The 20,491-nt window shown below is 44.3% G+C and overlaps 1 protein-coding gene across 1 annotated transcript in view; it reads left to right on the forward strand.

Annotated features, from left to right (window-relative positions):
- The first annotated feature begins 290 nt into the window (after window positions 1-290).
- The window catches only part of TMEFF1 (transmembrane protein with EGF like and two follistatin like domains 1), a 126,296-nt gene continuing 106,095 nt past the window's right edge, over window positions 291-20,491 (forward strand). The window contains exon 1 of the mRNA XM_075022773.1: window positions 291-856. Coding sequence (XP_074878874.1) covers window positions 619-856 — 238 coding nt within the window. The 5' untranslated portion in view covers window positions 291-618. The remainder of the gene's footprint in view (window positions 857-20,491) is intronic.

Here is a 20,491-nt window from a genome sequence, read left to right on the forward strand (position 1 = left end):
CCTCTCACCTTCCGCACGCCTTTCGGGGTTACCCACCACCCACCCCGCTCCGCTCCCCGATCTCCTCGGGGTGTCGTGTCCGTCCGTCCGTCCGTCCGTCCCCCCGCCCTCCCCGGCGGGGGCGGGCCGCCGCCGCCTCCTCCCTCCCGCCCTGCCCGCCGAGCGAAGAGAAGCCCCCTCACCTCCCCTCCGGTCCCGGGGGAGGGGGCTGCCATCACGTGTGCTTCCTCCCCCTCCTCCTCCTCCTCCTCCGCGGCGGCAGCAGGAGCAGCAGCAGCAGCAGCAGCCGCCGCCGGGGCTCCGCTCCCTTTGTTAGAAGGCGGAGCGGCGGCGCTGCCGGGCGCCGCGCACAAAGGAGGGCGGCCGGGGCGAGGCGGCCCCGCCGGCGGCCAAGCGCGGAGGCGGCCGCCGTACCGCCGGGGCCAGCCCTGCCGGCGACCGGGCGGCGGAGGAGCAGGAGGAGGAGGAGGAGGAGGAGGCGGAGGAAGAGGAGGAGGAAGAGGAAGAGGGAGGCGGCGGGTCTGCGCGGCCCGCCGCGGTGGGGATGCTGAAGGTGTGCTCCGGAGCGGCGGAGAAAGGACGGTCCCGCCCGGGCGGCGCCGCCGCGGGCTCCGGTTGATGCTGCGGGCCTGCCGCCGCCGCCATCCCGCTGCTCTTCGGCCCCCCCTCGCCATGCTGGGAGAGAACCCGGCCGCCGCCCGGCCGCTCCTGCGAGCGGGACCCCCGCTGGCTCTCTGCTACACCTCGGCCCTCCTGGTGCTCGCCCTCTCCGCCCTGCCCGCCGGCCGCGCCTCCCACCCCCTGCCCGGCTCCGAGTGCCAGGGCGGCGGCAAGGGGAAAGGCATCAACTGCTCAGGTAATGCCCCGCCGCGGTTCTCGCACCCCCCCCCCCTTACCTTCCACAGCCCCCCCGCCCTGCGTGCGGGCAGCCCACGCGTACACGTGGAAGAGAGCTGAGCGCCCCCCCCCCCCCTCCTCCCCGGCCCCGGTGGAAAACAAAGGAACGGCGCCGGCCCCGGGGGCTTCTCCGGGGGATCGAGGGGAGTCCCCCCCCGGCCCCCCTTCCAGCCAAAGGGAAGGAGTTTGCCGCCGTCTCTCGGCTTTCGCCGTGTCCCCCCCCCCCCCCCCCAGCCGCCGCCGAGGCTGCCGTGCCGGCAGGTGCGCGCCGGCCGCCCCGGGCAGGCAACCGGGAGCGCGACCCCCGTGGGCGCTCCCACGGGCTGCTGCTGCTTCGGTGTCACGCTGTTCCGGGGAAGGGGGAGGTTGTTTGCAGCCCAAACCCGGGGAAAGGGGGGGGTCTCTCCGTCCGTCCTTCTGCCGGCTGCTGGGTAGGTGGGCGCTGGGTGAGATGCAGGCGGGCAAAATGCTCCGCCGTGTGCGCAGAATGAGGCGTCGAGGGATTTTTCTTCCTTATTTTCCTGCTTTGGTTGCGTGACAGGAGGACGCTTTCTTGTGCCTGCCCATCCTATGCATGAGTGTATGCTGGTGTAGTACACTTTCGGCGTGGGTGAATTGGTTCGGCGTGACAGCAGCGCGTTTTTCTTCTATCTTGAGGGATACGGTGGTTTTAAAGTAGAGCAAAGTAAAGACATCCAATATAAAGTTTACAGTCTGTTGGAAAGACTTGTTTTTCTTCTAAAACTAATATTTAGAAAAGGTAATTTATTTTTTATTTTCTCCCCGAAATATTGCTGTCTATGCCTCCTACTGCCTTTTTTAAAATGATGGGTTTATTCCACTGCGAGGATCGCCAGCGAGAGCCGCGCAAAGTGCCTTCTCCAAGGTGATGAATGTTCCTCGCCCTGTGCACAGAGCCCCCTGCTCCCATTGTCTTCAGTGGGATTTGGAAGGCAATTTCCATGTCGGAAGGAGCTCTCGATTCCTTCCCGGATAGGGTCCCCAAACTGTATAACAGCTTTCAAGAAATGAGGGAATGGAATAGCGATCTTCCTCCTGATTACATTTTATAATACGGATAATGCTCTAAAGCAGGCTATCGAATTCGCAGGCCAGCAAACTGTGGCAAAATGATTTGGCAATAGAATAAATCTAACTGCTGTTCACTCTTGATATGCTTGTTTGTTCTTCATTTTACCCGGCTTAGACATACACCGCGTCGGTGTGCGATACCACAGTGCTACTGTTTTACTGCTGCCTGACTTTTTCATTCTATTTGTATGAATATCATGGTTATTTTTAAAGAGAAGTTAATAGGTTAATGTGTCGCTGGCGTTAGCGGCTTACCCATCAGAGACATGTGGGTCATTAGACCACGGCATGTGCATAAATCAGTGAGATTAAATATGGAAGGCTGAGGAAATATATGAGGAAGTTTCTAAGATAGTGTGGAACACACGGATACCATTATTTAGAAACCATCACGGAAAGAGGGCTTTCCAACCTGGAATTAGAAAACCGTATGCTATATCGAAGACATTCAGACAGATTCGGTTCTACTAAAAATAGGCAGAAGCAAATATATGTGCTATATATGTACGTACAGCAGGCGCTGCTTTTAGTGTAACTACAAAAATATGGAAGGAAAATTTCATTTAAAAATGCAGTAGTCGGATTCTGTTAACTGTTTCATGCAAAGCTGCAGCGTTTCAGTTCTCAACATGAATTTTGGAAGAACTAATATCAACACATAATATCCGGGACAGATTTTCCCCTCACTTACCTCTGCATAGCTTCATTAACTTTTACTGGATAAGCTACTCCCTGCAAAAGATGAGTTTCCTATATTTACACATGGGGCCAGATGTTGGTATTAGCACCTTTCCCAGTGGACTGCTACCACGTACATTGCTATTTATACTGAAAGTTAAACTTAAGAACACTATTACTACTTTTTCTTCAGACATTTGGACTCTCTAAATTACTTTCCGTACTCAGAGAAGAAAAATTCTTTTCTCCTCTGTTATTTTGTCATTTCAATATTTGCATCAGCTTGACCTGCTGCCCTGGAACAGTTTCTTACACTTTTTGGGACAGTTCCTGAGCTTGTAACATTTTATCCTCACGAGATTATGTAGCTACCTTTATTTTTTGTTAAATTTGTAGGAAATGCTGAACTCCTCTCCTTTATTCCTCCAGAATATACTGCTTAAGAAGGAGTTTGCTGTAGTGGAAGAACATTGCAAGGTGGAGGACACAGGCAGACAACATGAAAATTAAGATAGCTTTTTCAGCCTTGATTCTGCCCCTTTGGCACATGCATTGCGGTTCGGTCTTTTGTTAAATTATGATATAATTGCATCATCCCTGGCCAAGGGAAGAACATATAATGAAGTGATTAGAGCACGAAACAGAGAATTAAGACATATCTGGAGTTAATGGATGATGTGGACTTGTATGTGTTTGTTCATCTGTCAATCCGTACTTTGCTAAGCTAGGAAAATGGAATAGCTCTGTTTTACCCAGAGCAGGGTAAAAAACAAGTTGGTGTTTCTTTCTGGAAAGGAGTGTAGCGTTCGCCGCATATCAAGGTGCCACGATTAGATCACTGATCAACCCCCCAGACCAGGGAAAGAGACAGATAACACACACAGTGTGAGCGCCAACTTCCGCCTTTTATTGCGCAGTTAATTCCTTTTATACTAACAAGGGGAGGAGGGATTACAGGTACATCACAAGGCTGCGACTAACCCTCTAACTTTCCATGACATCGCGAGATCTTCCGAACGCCGAACCCTACAAAGAGAATCTTAGGTTGATGTTTTAGAGACGTTACATTATTCCCAGCGGTACCTGTAGTCATCTTCTGTAACATTTCCGATGCTCGCTGACTGCCCGTGAGTAGGGTGGGGTGATGCTTGCTTTTCTGCTCAGGCTGTAAGATGGTCCTGTCCTTAATAAAGGCTGTGAACTACGGAGGGTTACGAAGCATCCCGAGTGTAAAGGTAAGTACAAAATGCAGTTAGTTCATGAGCTCCTAATCCGCCGGTACTCTCCAGAGACACACGCTGTGCGTGGGTATCTTCAGTTTCAGTTTCAGTCTGGTTGGATGGCTGGTGTGAGATACGGTCCGGTCACACGTGTGGCAGCCACAGGGGTTGCAATTTAATCATAACTGACCACACGCTGAGGATTTCGGTGAGAGGTACACAGACTTAACAAGAGATACTGCTCAGTGCATTGGTTTGGATTTGTACGCCCGGGCTTTTAATTGACAGGGATATCTTTCTGTTGGTAAGCCTTTCAGCTTGCTGTTCCTTCATGTGATAAAATATGCTTGTTTGGGATGATTCCACACACCTCCTATGAGTCTCATAGGCCATATGCTGCTCCCAGTTTCTTAAATTCTCTTTGAGTGAAGTGGGTAAAGATAAAATTGTTTCAAGACAGCTTATTGAGGATTGAATGAGGTCAAGGAAAAATTAAGGACACCTTCTCTTTCACAGAATTCCTCTTCTGTGGGGTATGAATGCTTTTCTTTTGCACAGCCATAACAGTCTGAAATCATTTGTAGACAAAAGTAGATGGAAATTACCGATGAGGGAGAGGGAAAGGGGTAGAGGGACAAAGGAAAGTATCTATCCTGTGATAGGGAGATGACTGAGTCTATGATGGGCTGTTTATTGAGCATGGAAGTACAAGCTGTCGTAAAGCTTGTAAATTTTTAGAGGGAACAGCAGAGAAAGCTATTGTGAAGCCATCCTTCACCATATATACATTATCTTAACTTTCAATATGCTTTAGAGAAATGGTTTCTGCCTTGAAATAACTCATGGAGTAAATTAGACAAACAGAGAATGTGGAAACAGTAGAAAAAAGAGGTGAAGCAGAGAACATGGTAAGCCAACAGGAGTACAAGAAGCACAAGCAAAATTCATGGGTTTTGATATTTAAAAATGTGGTGGGATGAGAAGGGAGGGGTAGACATCATCAGTAGGACAAAAGCATCTGAAGGCTGGACAGCAAGAGCGAGTCCTGAAGAGGGATGGGAGTGGAAGGTGTTGACTGGTACACGAGCAGAATGGAGTAAGGAAGCAGTGTGAGAAAAGATACACAGCTGAGAGTGGGAGCAACTCACAGAGGATGGACAAGGGTGGCAAGAACTGGCCACATCATGTGCTTTTGTTTTCAAAGCATGCCTTTTTCCCTCGTGTGAACAGTTTTACAGGAAGAAGGGTTGGGAAGGGCACAGAAGGTGACCAAGACAAGCAAGAGGAGATCCAGTTTAAATGCAGAATAGGCAGAAATGTCCAGGAGTGTGATCATAAGTCTGTGTAGTATAACAACAGGAGAGAAAAATTATATTAATTATGGATTACTGCACACACCCAGAGGGAGCAGTGCATTTAAAGTATGGCTACTGTCACTGTTACTGGAAGTGCATGTGGTACCACAGAAAAATAATACCTCTTTTTGTCTCATCCTTGCTTCTGTCTACTTTCCACCATCAATGAATGTGGTCTCATTCAGAATTTGAGAACATCTCCTGCTGAGGTGGTTGTTCCCCCACATCCTTGATGTGCAATGGAGGTTGTTTGATTAGGGACTCTTTGTTTCCATTACTTTGTTAGATGCTTTGGAGTCTGTCTTCCAGATCCTGTTGCGGGGATCCCCCAAGCTTTCTATCGCCGGGATCCCCCAAGCTTTCTATCGCCGGATACCAGTGCTAGCAGAAGAGGCATAGCATGCATATTTCAAGAAGAAAATTATCTGCTCAAGTCTTGTCTGTGTAGCACTTTGATGTGGTGCATATAACATATCAGTACCTGCTCTAATCAAGGACTAGAAATTAAGAACATATCTTCTGCATTTTGTGTGCGGGCCACCAGTGATGCGCTCTTGTTCAGTGCTTGACAGCTTGTGGGGATGGCGGAAAATGGCAAAATCTGAGGTCACGGAGGCCAAACCAAAGCAGGGGAGTACTTGGAATACTTTGCCTGAGCAGGACACTGTCTCTGCTTGAATGTTGCCCTTGCCTTTGCTAACTCTGCTTCCTTCCAAAAGGGTTTGATAGTTGCAGAATGAGACATTGAGAATTTTAGAAGTGCTAAAAGCCCAAATGAGCACGACTATGGAAGGGTTAGAAACACAAGATTTGGGGCACAAGCTCTCGGTGCCTCAGGAAACAGTTTCTTAGGGACATGATTATTCAATCACCTTTGCAAGGGTTTCTTTCTCAGAAGCATCTGAGGTACATCAGCACTGAGGAGAAGGCACACTTTCAAAAATGCTATCTGGATTTATTGGCAAATTACAGCTTTAGGGTTCAAACCAGGATGAACTGTCACTACTTTAAGGCACGTTACCTGTTGTGTATGAGCTGTGGTAGCTGAAAACTTTCCCTTTTTCCTTGGGATAAGAAGGGGTCTAAAGCTACTTGTATCCAGTACTTCTACACTTGAGGTGAAGACTTGAGTTTACGAGTGAGTTGGCGAAAATGAGTTTTACGTACACTCTTTCTCACTCTAGGCTTGTGTGTTGTCTGAACCTTGGGTCCAGACTGTCCCGGCTGTGATGGGGAAGAGCTGAACACAAGCGTGTAGCTCCCCTGGCCTTGCCTGCGCCCAATCCGCGCGGCAGACATCAGCACGGATTTGGGAGGATATAAACCTCAGGCACTGCTGGTCTCTGGAGCTCGGCCTTGGTTTCTGCCTGGGCTCAGTGGGCACTCTCTGAACCGGAATGAGATGTGGCCTCAAGACTGGCTTTCATCCATGCTTACCAGCTGGAACAGACATACCCTTTGTGGGTTTTGTGAAGTGGGGGGGAGGTTGGTATATCATTCTAAGTTACACAAGGCCAATACAATTTGTGCTAAAGATACGAAGCCACATTAGTGAGAACGTAAAAGCAGGGGATGGAAGAGAGGTACAAGCTCAGGTAAATTAGCCTAACTATTTTAAGAAGTACGTATCTTTTTATGTTTGCATAGATAAACTTGATCTGAAATGGTAGACGGGACTAGAATAATTGGTTATTTTATCTAAGATACTCTGACTTCTGTTCCCATAAGTGAATTATAACAGTCAAGCCAAATAAACTGTGATATGTGTTTGTGCCAATCGAACTTCTGAAGTAAATGATCTGAACTCAAGTCAGGTTACATATCACTATGAGAAACTATTTTAAGGTATGAATATAAATCAACTCTAAGTAAAAAGTAAAAACAATGATTAAAAAGAGAAATTAAAACTCAGACAGTAACATGCACATATTTGTTTCCCTTCAGTGTAATTACCTAGACATGAAATGTCCTTGCAGTACAGATTCTTATGCTGATTAAAGAGCCGAAAGGTAATTAAAGTAGAATTGGAAGTGTCAGAATAGCAGAAAATCATCTCGTAACAGGTGTCACTCCATCATTGTCACTAGTGGGAACTGGTAGCATGATGAAGCAATTGAGGCTTGACTGAAGGGACTGGATTGAATCCAATTTCTTTATCATTTTCTGAAAAGGGGAAAAGAGGAGCTATGTTTGTTGTGGAAAATATTGCCAAGGAAACATTCTTTCTGTACCAAGACCTCTCTGGTAATTCCTGTTAAATGGAAGACAAGAAGTCTGGCCCTTTTCTTGCTATTGATGTAAGGATAAGTATTTTGTACTTACAGCCTGCTGGTTTTCTTCTAGAGTTGACAGTAGACTGGATAAAGGGGAGAGTTAATATTTACTTGGTCTTGAAAAACAAGAAGCTGTGGCCAAGGTCTTTGAGTAGAGAAGTACGAAGGCAGACAATCCCACAGATATCGACAGGAGGCTCGATTTACCCTTTTCCTATAAAGAGCTTATCACGTTCCACCATTGATCCGTCAACTGAAAGTGCTTGTGACTTTTCCAGCCTGTGGTCAGACTTTGGCGAGTGTCCACAAAGCAGGTAGTGGCAGTAGTTCCCAGAATAAGAGTAGCTGTAATATTTGGGAAGAAAAAATGCTGAGCACCAGGGATGTTGAAAAAGGATCTATTCTTCTGACTCTACACTACTGCTTATCGTCCTTGATAAGTCCCTACAGATGCTGTGGAATAAAAGTGGAGGCAGAGGACATGTTGGCATTTTTGAGGTGAAAGCCTGTCTTTTTCTAAGCAGTCTGTAATATTCAATAGAGCTGAAGACCAAGGAAGTTCTTTATAAATTATTCTTAAAAAAATTGTTCTCTCCCAAGAATAGCATTAGATAATAAGAAAATTATAATTAAATAATGTGCTCTAATCTAGATAGTCCTCTGCAATTGCTGTAGTATTTCCTTAGATCATCTTGAAATTCTAACAGTTTAGAAACACTGAGAAATACGGGAAGAAAAAGAGAAAGATTGTGAGAGGGTGGAGTTGCATTTTGTGGAGCTTCTAAGTTTGTAGAGAAAGGCTTGTTTGACTAAATCAATCCATAGTAAATTTTATTTTATGAAACGATTTCTTGTGTGGTATTTCTCTTCCAGAAAAGGATAAGAAGATACAGACAAAATCTGGTTAGGAGTAAGTTCGGCAATCATAATTATGATCTGATGAAATTAAAGTTTCCTGGAGAACCTTAAATCTGTGCCTTTGTCTTGATGAACAGCTACAATGTATCTTTAGTTCTAATTCAGTTCACAGGTGGCTTCAAGGGGATCTGAGAGCAGAATTATTTCATCTTGTGTTATTAGGTAGATATCTAGCGGTGCCATTAGTTGTTTAAATATTTGGCATTTGTGGGTCATATGTTCTTCTACTTATTTGTTTGTTTGTTTGTTTATTTTTAAAAAGAAAAATATCAGGTCATTTTTCTCTCTTAAAGATTCTTACCAGGGAACTTTGGTCTTCTTTGGAGTGGGGAGCAAGATGCCAGTGAAGGTCTTTGCCAGAATAGTGCCTAGAAGACTTCTGTTCTTGCTGACCTGGTTACATTCCCAGACCTGGCTGGATGGGAGCTGGGAGACAGAGCAGGCTCTGCATGCATTTGCATATCTATTGCTGATGTGAATTTCTCTGTTAAAGAGAGCAATCTAATGTTACACTGATAACTACGTTCAATTTTTTTTAAGTTGTTCTAAAACTGCCTCATTGGTCATAGTGCAGTTTGTGAGGAGGCGGTGTTTGACTAGCAAATCGGGATTTATTTTAGGATAATTTGAATTCTCATTATAGTAGACAATTTCCAAGGACTGAAAAGACAGGGCTTTTCTGATAATAGATTATGTGTTACAGCAACAGTGTTTAAAGGATCTGGCTCAAAATAAAATTAAATCCTTGTAATACCTCTCTTTTGACTTAGTATTATAAAAATAAATTCAGTTGCAATTACAGTCTTGAAACACCCACATTATACAACCATGTTCAAGCTGACAGGATCCTCATCCACGCTTCAAAAATATTGTTAATTAAGACCAGCAGGAAAACATGTGAAAATGAAAGAGAAGAAAATCAGGAATAAGACAGAACTGTCAGTGATTTTTCTGAAGCAACCTGGCTTCTCTGGGTAGCGGCCGCCGGCTCCTCCCTAGCCCGCTCTCCTTTGAGACCTCGCTATGCTCCCGTATAGCTTAAATAGTTGCAAAACTCTCTGTGCTTTCCTAAGACGCATAGAGCATCCCATGGGGCGCAGCTGGAGAAGAGGACGGCTACGATGTTCTTGACAGACAAAAGGCTATGAAATGGTTCTTCTCAGGTCTGGTCTGGAGGCCAAAACCTCCTGAAATCTGGCTCTGCCCGGCCGCAAAGCCTCCATAGGCAGCCTCATTCCAGCTGCCGGCTTGCTGGCAGGCAACAGCCGGGTTCCTCAAGGAAAGGCCCTGGGGCATCTCCGCTGCCTCACACCAATCTGACGGGATCAATGTGGAAGCAGATGGGGCGAACGGGGGCGGCCGGGCGAGCCAGAGCTGGGTCTGTGCAAACTCCAGATAATCTGCCCTCGATCACCACAGTGTGTTCGAGATGAACACGAAACGCTCAACTTCAGGAGCTTCCCGTTAATTCCTTTGCCTTATTATTTCCCACACTGGCACATTTCCACCCAACTTCAGGAGTTTGGCACACTTCAGTGTTCACCTACTGCTGACCAAAAAATATCCTGCTTTAAGACGCACTTAACTCATCTCAGTTACTAACTCAGGTGAGCACTGTGTATGGTGATGGAAGAAGAAACACACAGCCCCCAATGAAATCATGCTGTCACATCTACTTGCATATGACTATAGAAAACCTATAAACACATGTTTCAGCAGCGGGTGAGAAAATGCTCTGTTGCTTAAACCTAAAGCATACAGAAGAGTTTTTTGTACCTTACAAGGGTTTTACTTGCTCTCCTATTCAGAGATTCTTTCACATACGACTACAAAGAATGAGTGATTAGATAAGCATCATTTGCAGAAGTTGCTAAATTTCCTCCAAAATTTTAAACCAAACAAGAATCTGAACAAAAGCAGCATAAAAGCTTGAGGTACGAGCTAGGTAAAGGTGCCAGTGCATATGAAGAAAATGCCCAAAATAGTCTAGGCACTCAAAATGAGGGAGTGCTTTTGAAAATGTAAGTTTTAATCCTTAAGGGTGTCCATAAAACACAAGACTGAGATATAAAGTCTTTAGCTGGTTGATGGAGGCAGCTCAAACAGTGTTTCCAACAGGTATTTCCATAGAAAGTTTGGTAAAAATTTGTGGCTGGGTAGCAGTTTGTTTGTCGCTCTAAAACTCAGGGAAGCATTGATCTAATTAAATGTTTACATTTTGCTAATTAGTATTGACTGTGATTGTGTGCTGCCTTTATTATCTGATCCCTCTGGGAGAGGCAGAGGTCAGTGTGTTGTGCCGAATGGGTTCTCCGGGGCAGAGGAGAGCAGCAGAAAATCCTTAGAAAAGCTAAAGAAAGGGAACCCCCAGCCGAGCGATACCACCACGTGGAGCGGTGGGCAGATGAACTGTTACTTTCCTAAAGCACCGTGTCCCTCCAGCACCTTTTCCTTCATCCTCCACCTCTCTCAGAAGTTTACCTAGACAATTCTGTGAGGCAGAGTTCCCTTTCCCTGTCTTGATTGGAAGTATAATTTTACGGAAGTATCATTTCAAGGTTATAAAAGTGAAAATAAAATAGGCAGACTCCTGTTGAGGTTAAAGAAATTTTTTCTCATATAAAACATGGGTTGGGAAGGCAATTTATTTCATTGTATTTCTTCTCTGTTCATCTGCAAAGTATGTCCTTTTCTTTGCTTGTGTGGATGTTTACACCTACAGAGAATGTCTTTGCAAAAATAATTATATGTGTTTGAAATGTGCAAAATTGATTCTGAGCTGTAAGAAATACTCTTTTTCATGTCAGAAACTAGTGGCTGTGGTAGGGATGAAACAAAAATTTTGGCTAGAAAACATAAAGAACAGCTTCCTAATTTTTTTTTTTTTAAAGTGAGAGGGGATTCATCAGTATCTCGATGCTCTTTGTTAAAACCTCTGACCGTAATATAGAAGAGTTATCCAGGTGAGGGAACACAATCTCCATATTTGCAAGTGATATTCATGCTGCTGGCTGAGCAAACAAAGAGGATCACTGGAAGCAGACTCCGAATTTGAGTGTTTTGGGTGATTTATCTACCAGATGGTAAATGCAGTCCAATGTAAAAAATTAGTCTGGGAGCAGGGAATCAATCATCCAGCACACTGATCAGCAAAGGGATTTGGGTGTTATAGCAGAAAAATTAATGAGCTGGCAATCCACTGCAGAGCAGCATTAAAACAAAAAGATACTACACTGTAATAAAAGAGTCCTCACCCAGAAGACAAAAGAGACGAACATAGTGCTTTATTAGACACTTGATAAACCTAATCTAAAGCAGTGTATTAGATACCAAACCCCTAATATTATTCAAACATAATGATTAAAAAGTTCAGTATCAAAGGCTGGAAATCAGAGTTAATTTAGGAAAGTGAAGTTTTTCACTGCTTTCACATTTGTTTCCCAAATACGTAGGTTCTTCTGTCATGGGATTTTCTTATTAGTACTCTATATTATAGTAATAGATATTTCTGTGCTATTTAAAGTCGCAGTACAGTGCATTCAGAATTACCTAATGAAAGATTACAAGAAACCAATTCTAGCTTTATGCCATAATTGTATCTATCTATAAAAATCTTGAAAATGTGTCCCTAGCCCCTTTCAGTTACTCAGGCCACAGGAGATCAGAAGAGCTTCACCACCAAAAGCTCTTCATGACTTTTCCCTGATTTTTCGTGGGAAGCCATTGAGTCTCCATCTAGAAAAGACTTGAGAAAAGGTGGCTCCTGTGCTCAATTTCAAATTTTTAATTTTTTTTTTTTTTTTTTTTTTTCCTAAGGATTAGGTGCAGGTTAGGCTCTTTGGGAAATGACATTATGAAATTCTAGCAGTGGGTCCCCTCTCAAGCCTGAGGCATCAAAGTTACTTCAGTGACTGCAGGTAGCTGAAAGAAGTAGGTTGGAGACGTTCTCTTTTCTACTGTGGAAAGCTACCTGAAACTGCTGTTGTGTGTCCTCTGTGAGTAATCGCTATTACTTCCGAAAACAGCCAAAGAGATAGGAAACCTTAATGCCATACTGTTGTCTGATTTTGGCCTTTTCCTGTTGGGTTTGGGTTTTTTCTTAGGGGTGGGGATTGGTAGGATGGTGAAAAGCTAGCGAAGGACACACCAAAAATCTCCAGTGTCCCTGTACATCGTGCAAATGGTAGCCCCAAATTGTCTTTCACTAACTTACTATTTCGTGCTTGGGTTTGGGTTTTTTTTTGTTCTTTTTTTTTTTTTTTTTTAAATGATTCCTGGAGAAAGATTTCTACAAGCACAGGGGAAAGGAGCTGATGGTCTGACTACCTAAACAGTAGAGTAAAGCCCACTACCTAAGGAGTTTTTCCAGAAGTGCTAACTAGTGCTTAAAATCAACAAGAGCTCCTAGATCATGGTCCCTGTGAAAAACAGATTTCTCTATGTACAGAGTAAGCAGTAAGAACCTGCAAATATTAGTCTCACAGCTCTACAGATTAGGGGTGTAGAAACAATGATTTTCCATAGACTTACAGGAGCTGCAGGCAAGCCCGTACCAAAGTGATGGACTCGATTGCCTACGTTTCTCCGAGCCCCAAAGACATGTTTGCCTTAAAATTATGCAGAGCCTGTAAAAGTAGTTTCTGATGCTGTACTGGATTATACTTACACAGCTCGAGTGCTAATCAAGTTCAGCATGAGTATAAATAGGGACTGTACCTCAGTCAGTGTTTGTGTATCTCAGGGCTGAAATTGGCCTTTTATTTAATTTCAGTTGTATGGGTATGAGACAAAGGGCAGAATTCAGTCACGTGCATATTTACATGTAGGGTTTGTTTTTTTTTTTCTCCTGCTATATTTATAGGAAGATTTTTGCTGGCTGTATTTTTTTTCTGCCATTTTGGATGCGCACAACACTGTTAAAGATGACTGACCAAGGCTGTGGCCTGAGGGTGCCCGCGGCCCCGCACTCAAACAGAAAATGCGGATTAAATTCGGATTGGCGGCGGAGCAAGGTCTATGGGTGCCACAGCAGCAAGGTGATTCAGAGCAGGGGTGATAACGCGTCTGTGATCCCGATCTTGTCCCCCTGGCCCAACGTGGCTGGACCTGGGGGGGAGAAAGGGGCTCCGCTCGTCGCCGGCTTGGCCAGCGGTTGGAGGACGCCCGGCAAAGTCGAGATCTCCTTGGCGGTGTCCAAGCGAGGGCAAAATGAGAGCCAGCGAGTCAAAGTTCCTTGATTCTCTGCTGTACGCTAGGTAATAGCAGCTAATTTATGTCAATTAGGAAGTGTCCCTCAAGAGCTGTAAGCTGACACCGGGCGTATTTTGGCAGCGTCCGCTAGCTGTGCTCCTCGGCCCCGGGAACCGCAGGGAAGACAACTCATGAGCTGGCTAATCCGCCGTTAACATTTGCCGAGGGAATCCCCAGCAGGGAACCGTGAATAATTTCCACCTGCTTCATCCTGCAATGAGTGGCACAACGGGGACGGTGGGGGGAGACGGATGAATATATTGAAGGAGAAGTGGCCTCCTGCCCCTCCTTTAAAGAAAGCTTGTTTCTTAGCCCAAAATACTGGGCATCGCAGGTCTAGCAGGGCTTTGTCCGGCTTGGCGGAGCGGTGGGCTGCGGAGATGCTGCCGGCTCCGAGCGAGCTGGAGCTCGTCGGTTCTCTGCGAAGCTGGCGGCTCGATCCGCCCTACGACGGCCGTCGCCGTAAGAGGCGATGAGGCAGGAGACATGCCTTGCCCTACGGATGCCACGCTGTAGCCCGACTGTAAACTCGTGGCCCCCGAAAATCCGTTCGAGGCTGGCAAAGAGGGGTGGCAGGAGCTTCGGGAATTGTATTTCTCCTTGTGTTTCAGTAAGGATAAATGAGCAGGCAGTGGGGAATTATTAGCTATAGATTTAGCTGACAAGAATACGTACGGGAGAAAAACGTATTTCAGTAGGCTGAGCGACTCCTCAGCGGTGATCTGTTTTTTAGAAGCGTAATACAGTTGTTAAAGTTTGAAAGGAACGGAGCTGGTGGCTCAGGTCCGTCCTGGTTTCTGTAACTTACTGGAATGACCAGAATTCATTAAGAAACCCGAACAATCAACCGGGGGCTTGTTTGTTTGTTTTCTCGCCCTAACTTTTATGTGGCTGGTTATTTTGTTACTTTTCCAGGGGTTTTCTGACTGTTTAATTACGGTTTTCAAAACTAGCCCTAAATAGCATAGTGTATGGGTGTTTGGAGGAGAGGGTTTATGCAAACCTAATTATGCTCCAGCACCATTCATACTGCTTATGTTTCAGGGATATTGCCCAAGAGTTGATTTATTTCCTTTCTCTGTGTACAAAATAGGAATCTAATGCTATTTTTACAAAGATATGTGTATCTTAAGAATGCACCGCAATGATTTTTCTAATTTATAGGTCTGTTAAAGGATTTTAATGAGACCGAACTGCAAGAGGAAACTGAGTTTTTTGTATTAATTTGGAAACTACCAGATTTAACTGTTACGTTTTAATCTCTTACATGGAAAATACTCTCTTGTTGGAATTAGCGTCTATATAATATTCTGAAAATAAAAAGGTACTTTGTCTTTCTTTTTAAATCAGTAACTACTTAAGATATTTTTATAAGTTCTTGCTTTTGATGTAGACTGGCAGGGTCTGTGGGGATGCGGAGGTATGATTCCTTCTAATTAAGTTTTCAAGTGTATCCCTGTTGTTTCCTTCTTGAAAAGGTCCATAGCTTTGGAACATTCAGTGCCGGCACTAAAATCTTTCAGACCACAAATACTGCAACAGCCTTTAAATTTTTGTTGGATAACTCACCTTTTTAAGTAAGTCAATGTTTCCTTTCCTGTATCTAGTTAGGTTCTGTAACTTACTGAGAAATAGGTATTTCTTTCTGTGCTTTTAAACAGGAAGGTAATATTCCCACAAAAGAGCTTGTCATACACGCTGACTGTCATGCTGACAGTCTGTCACCTACATGGCTGGAAGAGATCTCCCATGGCATTGAGCCTCCTTGGTCCCTATTTCCACACTCAAGCCTACTACTCAGAGTCGCCCATTTCTTTCTGATTAACCCCACTATATACTGTTTGCTTAACCGTGTCCTACCAATGGAATTTAAAACTTTGTTTAAAAAGCTTAATATGCAGCTTATATTAAAGAAAATAGAATAAAGAGAATAGACATTAAGGACATTATTGTAAATATTCTTACAATAATCTTGCTCTTATAACTTCTGTGTTCAGAAATTTCCCACCTCAGGAAGATAGCCAGTAAGTTTTTTGGATGTATTTTCAAAGATCTCTAAAATTTACACGTGGACTAGACTAGCCTTAAAACTGCTTTACACTTTTTTTGTGTTAATTAGACTTTAAGTTTGGTTGGTAACTTGGATGTTAGGAAAACAGTGGATTAGGGTACTTAGTTTTTTTAAATAGAACTCAATATGTTCAATGAACAGCTTCCACTGCTGTGAATTATTGCATCCCGCTTGAATTGCTTTGAGAAAAAAAGCATCCAGACAATGACAAATGCCCAATTAGTGAATATATTTGGAAAATCTGATTTGAGCAACTTGTCTAGCATTGCACAAGGACATAAAAATTATGTTTGCTCAAATAACATTAATTCAGGAATCTTCTTGTTTCTGAGTACTTGATTTGCTCTTCTATTATGGCTCTGCTTAACATAAGTTCCTTTGGAAAAAAAACCAAAAGAACAACCGTCCCCACAACAGCAAGGGAAAATACAGGTATTTCATAGGATGGACTGATTTTTAAGTGGCCATAAGGAAGGTTAAAACCATTATATCCTGGCAGAGACCTCTCACTTTAATTAATGGCATAATGAGTACCACTGAAAGTAGTTTTCCTCTGTCAACCAGCCACCTGAAAATAGACGCAGTATTTTTCTATATACTTCCTGGAAAGCAAAGACCTGGGCTCTCTGTCCAGGCCTGGGATCCCATGTGTTCCAGTGGGTTTTTTCACCATCCTTGCCTCTTCTACTCCGTGGTCCCTCTCCTCTGGCTTTCCTCGTGGTCTTCTTTCCACCTCTGCTGTACCTGCCAGCTGTCTTTCCTTCATAGTCCGTTCTCAGCTTTGTACTTGGGCTGTTTTCTGCTCTCGGGCAAGGAGACCACAGAGACCACACAAATATGACATGTATGACAAATACACAAGTTTGCCAGCGCTGATTTTTGGTGCTGAAGCCACAGCTCACCTGGGACACCACGAAGAAGGAGCACGTGGAAGGGGGAGCCTGTGACCAATTCTGCTGGTGGTGTGTAACAGATAAACCTCTTCTAGCAGCTTAAAATTTCAGGTGGATTGGGTGTACTTTCCCATAGCAGAATACAATGGTCTGAGCCTTGGAAATCATACCTCCTTCACTGCACCTCATATGTCAGTTCCTGCATGCAAACGTGGGGAAGTTCAAACACCTTAATGGTACAAGTTGCAATTTTGTTACTTAAAAAAAAAAAAAAAAAAAAAAAAAGATGAAACACCGTATGCGCCCCAACTTCATTCTTAAAAACTACACAGCTGGAAATTTTCTATGAAAACAATGAACCTATGTGCTATAAACAACTTAAAACACGATCTCATGATGGAAAATGTTATACAATGTTAACTAAAAATACAGTTCCCAGCTCTGTGTATTATTGCGACTTTGGCATTAGCAAGTTGCATTAAAATCAAAAAGCCGTTCAGAAGTTAGAAAATGCCAACATTTTGGACTATCAGACTCACTTTCTCAAATAAGTCAAATACCCTCATTTTCATGGGGATGTTTCTGAGATTCCCTCACAACTTAGCCTGCATAAATTGTGTACAGCTTTTTTTTCCAGGCTCAGTAAGCCTATTTCTTGTTACGGAAAGGAAAATAATACACATGTAACAAGTATTTATGCCATTTATCTCATAGAAAAATCAGCTGAATAATGTCATTAGAGAACACTGGAAAATGCTTTTGCAGAGCAGGAAGGGGAATTTATAGGGTTTGGTTTTGGGGAGGCGGTTGGTTTTGGTTTTTAAATGGGACAGAAATCCCAATTTAAAGTTTGGTTTTATGAGCCAAGATATTGAGAATTGACCTTGCCCAGGGTTTCACCCTCCTGCTCCTGGCTGTGTATCCCACCACAGACCTTGTCCTATGTCAGCCTTCAACGCACCCTGCTCTCAACCGGGACACCTCGCTAAAAAGCGGCAGAACACTAATGCAGCAAAAAGTGGATATTTGTGGTACTGGCTCACTGACTGTTGGGACAAGTACCAGACGTGACAGGGCCACGAGGCGGAGAGCAGGGAGAGGTAACGAGGAGATGGGAAGCCTCGTCCCCCTCGGCACCAGCGAGCGACCTGCGAAACCAAACCCTTCTGGAGAAGGTCCTATGGCGAGAACTCCTGCCAACGCTTCCCTGCCCGGCCGATGGAGCGGCGTGAACTCCAGAGGTTAACCAAATAGGAAGATAAAGTCCTTAGGACAAAAATGGTACCTCTTTGCTTGGCCGGTGAGGCCATATATGTATTTTACATATGGAATGACTTTTGAGTGAGTTCTTGGTATTTCTCCCTGAACACACATCACAGGTTCAGACTTGCACGTTTCCCTGGCTTGGACAGACTCGCTACAGCCATCAATACATCTTATGCCATAGGTTTTCATCACAACACTGAAATAATGAATTTCAGTATTTCTTTTTCTGCATAACGGGCAGAAATCTTATGGAGTAAAGATCTGATCTTTCTGAAAATGGGGAGTAGTGTGAGGGGTGGGGTGTAATCAGATCGCCAAGGGAAATTTCCCGCAGATTTTCAGTGTAATTGAAGTCTGTCAGAAAAGGTTTGTTCCTGTTTCAGTCTTACATAGCCAGTATAGAAATACTGCATATGATTAATTTTCTTGTTTAATTTGCCTTGTTCTTCATATTACACTTCACTAAATATACTTACTTTTATTTCTGCCATTCCACATGGCAGAATTTATCTGCAAGAAAGGAATTTTAACTGCAAGAAAGGTTTTACAGACAGAGTGAAAAGGCAAAACATGAGGTAGGAATCTAATGGCAAGATGTTAAGCACTGTCTTTCCCAAAATCGAGGAGCAATTAAACTTCTTATTCCACTAAAGAACTTGAAACCTGTAAAGTAATATTGTAGCATAATGGGAAGCGACTCTTAATGAGCTTATGCGGTTATTGCAAGTTAAAAGCAGTTGCATGTTTGGCTAACAAAATACTGGGAATACATTATCATTAAATGTTGGTGATAATGCAGTCACAACAATAGCAATATACATAAGCCTCATAGAGCTATTAAATTTACTGTATCTTCTATGAGGAGCAAAAACAAGCAAAGAAAACAAGACACAGCTGTAGGGAGAAAGAATCCACAGGATTAAACCAAGAAAGCACAGTAGCTGACAAAAAAAGAGCAATCAAGTTCACCTTGAATGGCAAAACCAAAACAACCCCAAACAAAACAAAACATGAACCTATCTCAGAGGAACCCGTCTTTTTCAGAGTTAGTGTCTCTGGAACCATGCTTGGTGGGAGATTTTAATCACCTAATCAAACAAGTAATAGAAACATTAATGATTTCTAACCTGCTGAAACTCGGCGTCTCTCGGGGTCTGCTTCGTCACCTGAACTTACACGATCTGCATCTGCCAGCTTGGCTCACGAGCACAGAACCCAAGGAAAAAACAGGCTGTTTCTGAGAGAGCTGTGTGAACCCTCTGCGCTTTAGCAAGACAACTGATTTGAAACACTGCCTAAAATATACAGTTTGGTTTTTTTTTTCCCTTGTGTTCATGGAAGCAGCCCTCCCAGGCACTGGACAGTAGGGAAGCTGAGGACATGGTGGCTGTACCACCCTTCTGCTCCTGCCCTTCCCTGCAGCCTGGTGTCACCTCCGTGTTTGCCCGCGGTGTCTTCTGTCTCTGCACAGGCCATGGATGAAGATGTTCAAGGGTACGTGTCCCTCATGTACCCGGCCTGTTACTGGCTACCGACAGCATGTCAAGGCGTTGATCACTCCCTTTTGAGCCTGGCAGTCCAGCCAATTTGCAGCCGAGCTGTCTGTCCCACCTGTATTTCCTTAGCTTGAAACGGAGACTGCTGTGGCAGGTAGTGTCAGAAGTCTAAATATATTCTACCTCTACCACTCTCCCTTCAGACTCTTCCTTTATGGAAGAGAGCGAGTGGAGTCAAGCATGATTTGCCCTTGAAAAAAATCCGTGCTGCTGCTCCTGCTAGTCGTCTTCTCCTGTCTGTCTTTGGAGACGGATTACGAGAGGACATCGCCCAGAGACTTCCCAGGGGCTGAGATGTGGCTGATTGTTCCCTAGGTCCCCTTCCTTGCTTGTCCTTCCATAAAAATGGGAATAATGTTAGCCTTTTCCTTGTCATCAGGAGCCTTCCCCTGTGACCTTGATTTTTCACAGGTGATTGACAACAGCTTCACAATCACATCAGTCAACTCTCTCAGATCCTTGGGTGAAACCTGGCCTGATGGATCTGAACACACCTGGTTTCTCTAAGTAGTCTCAAACCTGTTGCTTCTTTGCTGTTGGCTGGCCCTCTGTTTTCTGACCAGGGTTGATACTTGCTGGGACTTGGGAGCAGGCTTTGTCTACAAAGACTTGTAAGAAAGGACACTGAATGCTTCAGCCTCTTCTTTGATGCCTGTTGCTTGTCTCTTCCCCATCCAGCAACAGACTCACATTTTTCCTGACCTTTTTCTTGCAAATAGCATTCTGGTAGAATTGTTTCTTTTTAACCTTAATGTCCCTTGCTCGGTCCAGCTGGGCTTTTGCCTTCCTGTTTTTGTGCCAGAGTGCCTAGACAATGCTTTTATTCTCCTCCTGTCTTGCCTATTTTTATTTACGCTTGTGTGCTTCCTTTTTGTATTTTCAGTTTATTAAGACTCTTCTCAGCCAAGCGGGTGCTCTGCCAGAAAGGTGAACTCAAGATAGGGAATAGTCAGAGCCATCTAAAGGTGTACTTGTAGAAAATACAGTGGGTGAGTGACTTTTCTGAAGGCGATAGATTTGGG

This window comes from Buteo buteo, chromosome 3 (genome assembly GCF_964188355.1).
Source record: "Buteo buteo chromosome 3, bButBut1.hap1.1, whole genome shotgun sequence".
Lineage (NCBI taxonomy): Eukaryota > Metazoa > Chordata > Aves > Accipitriformes > Accipitridae > Buteo > Buteo buteo.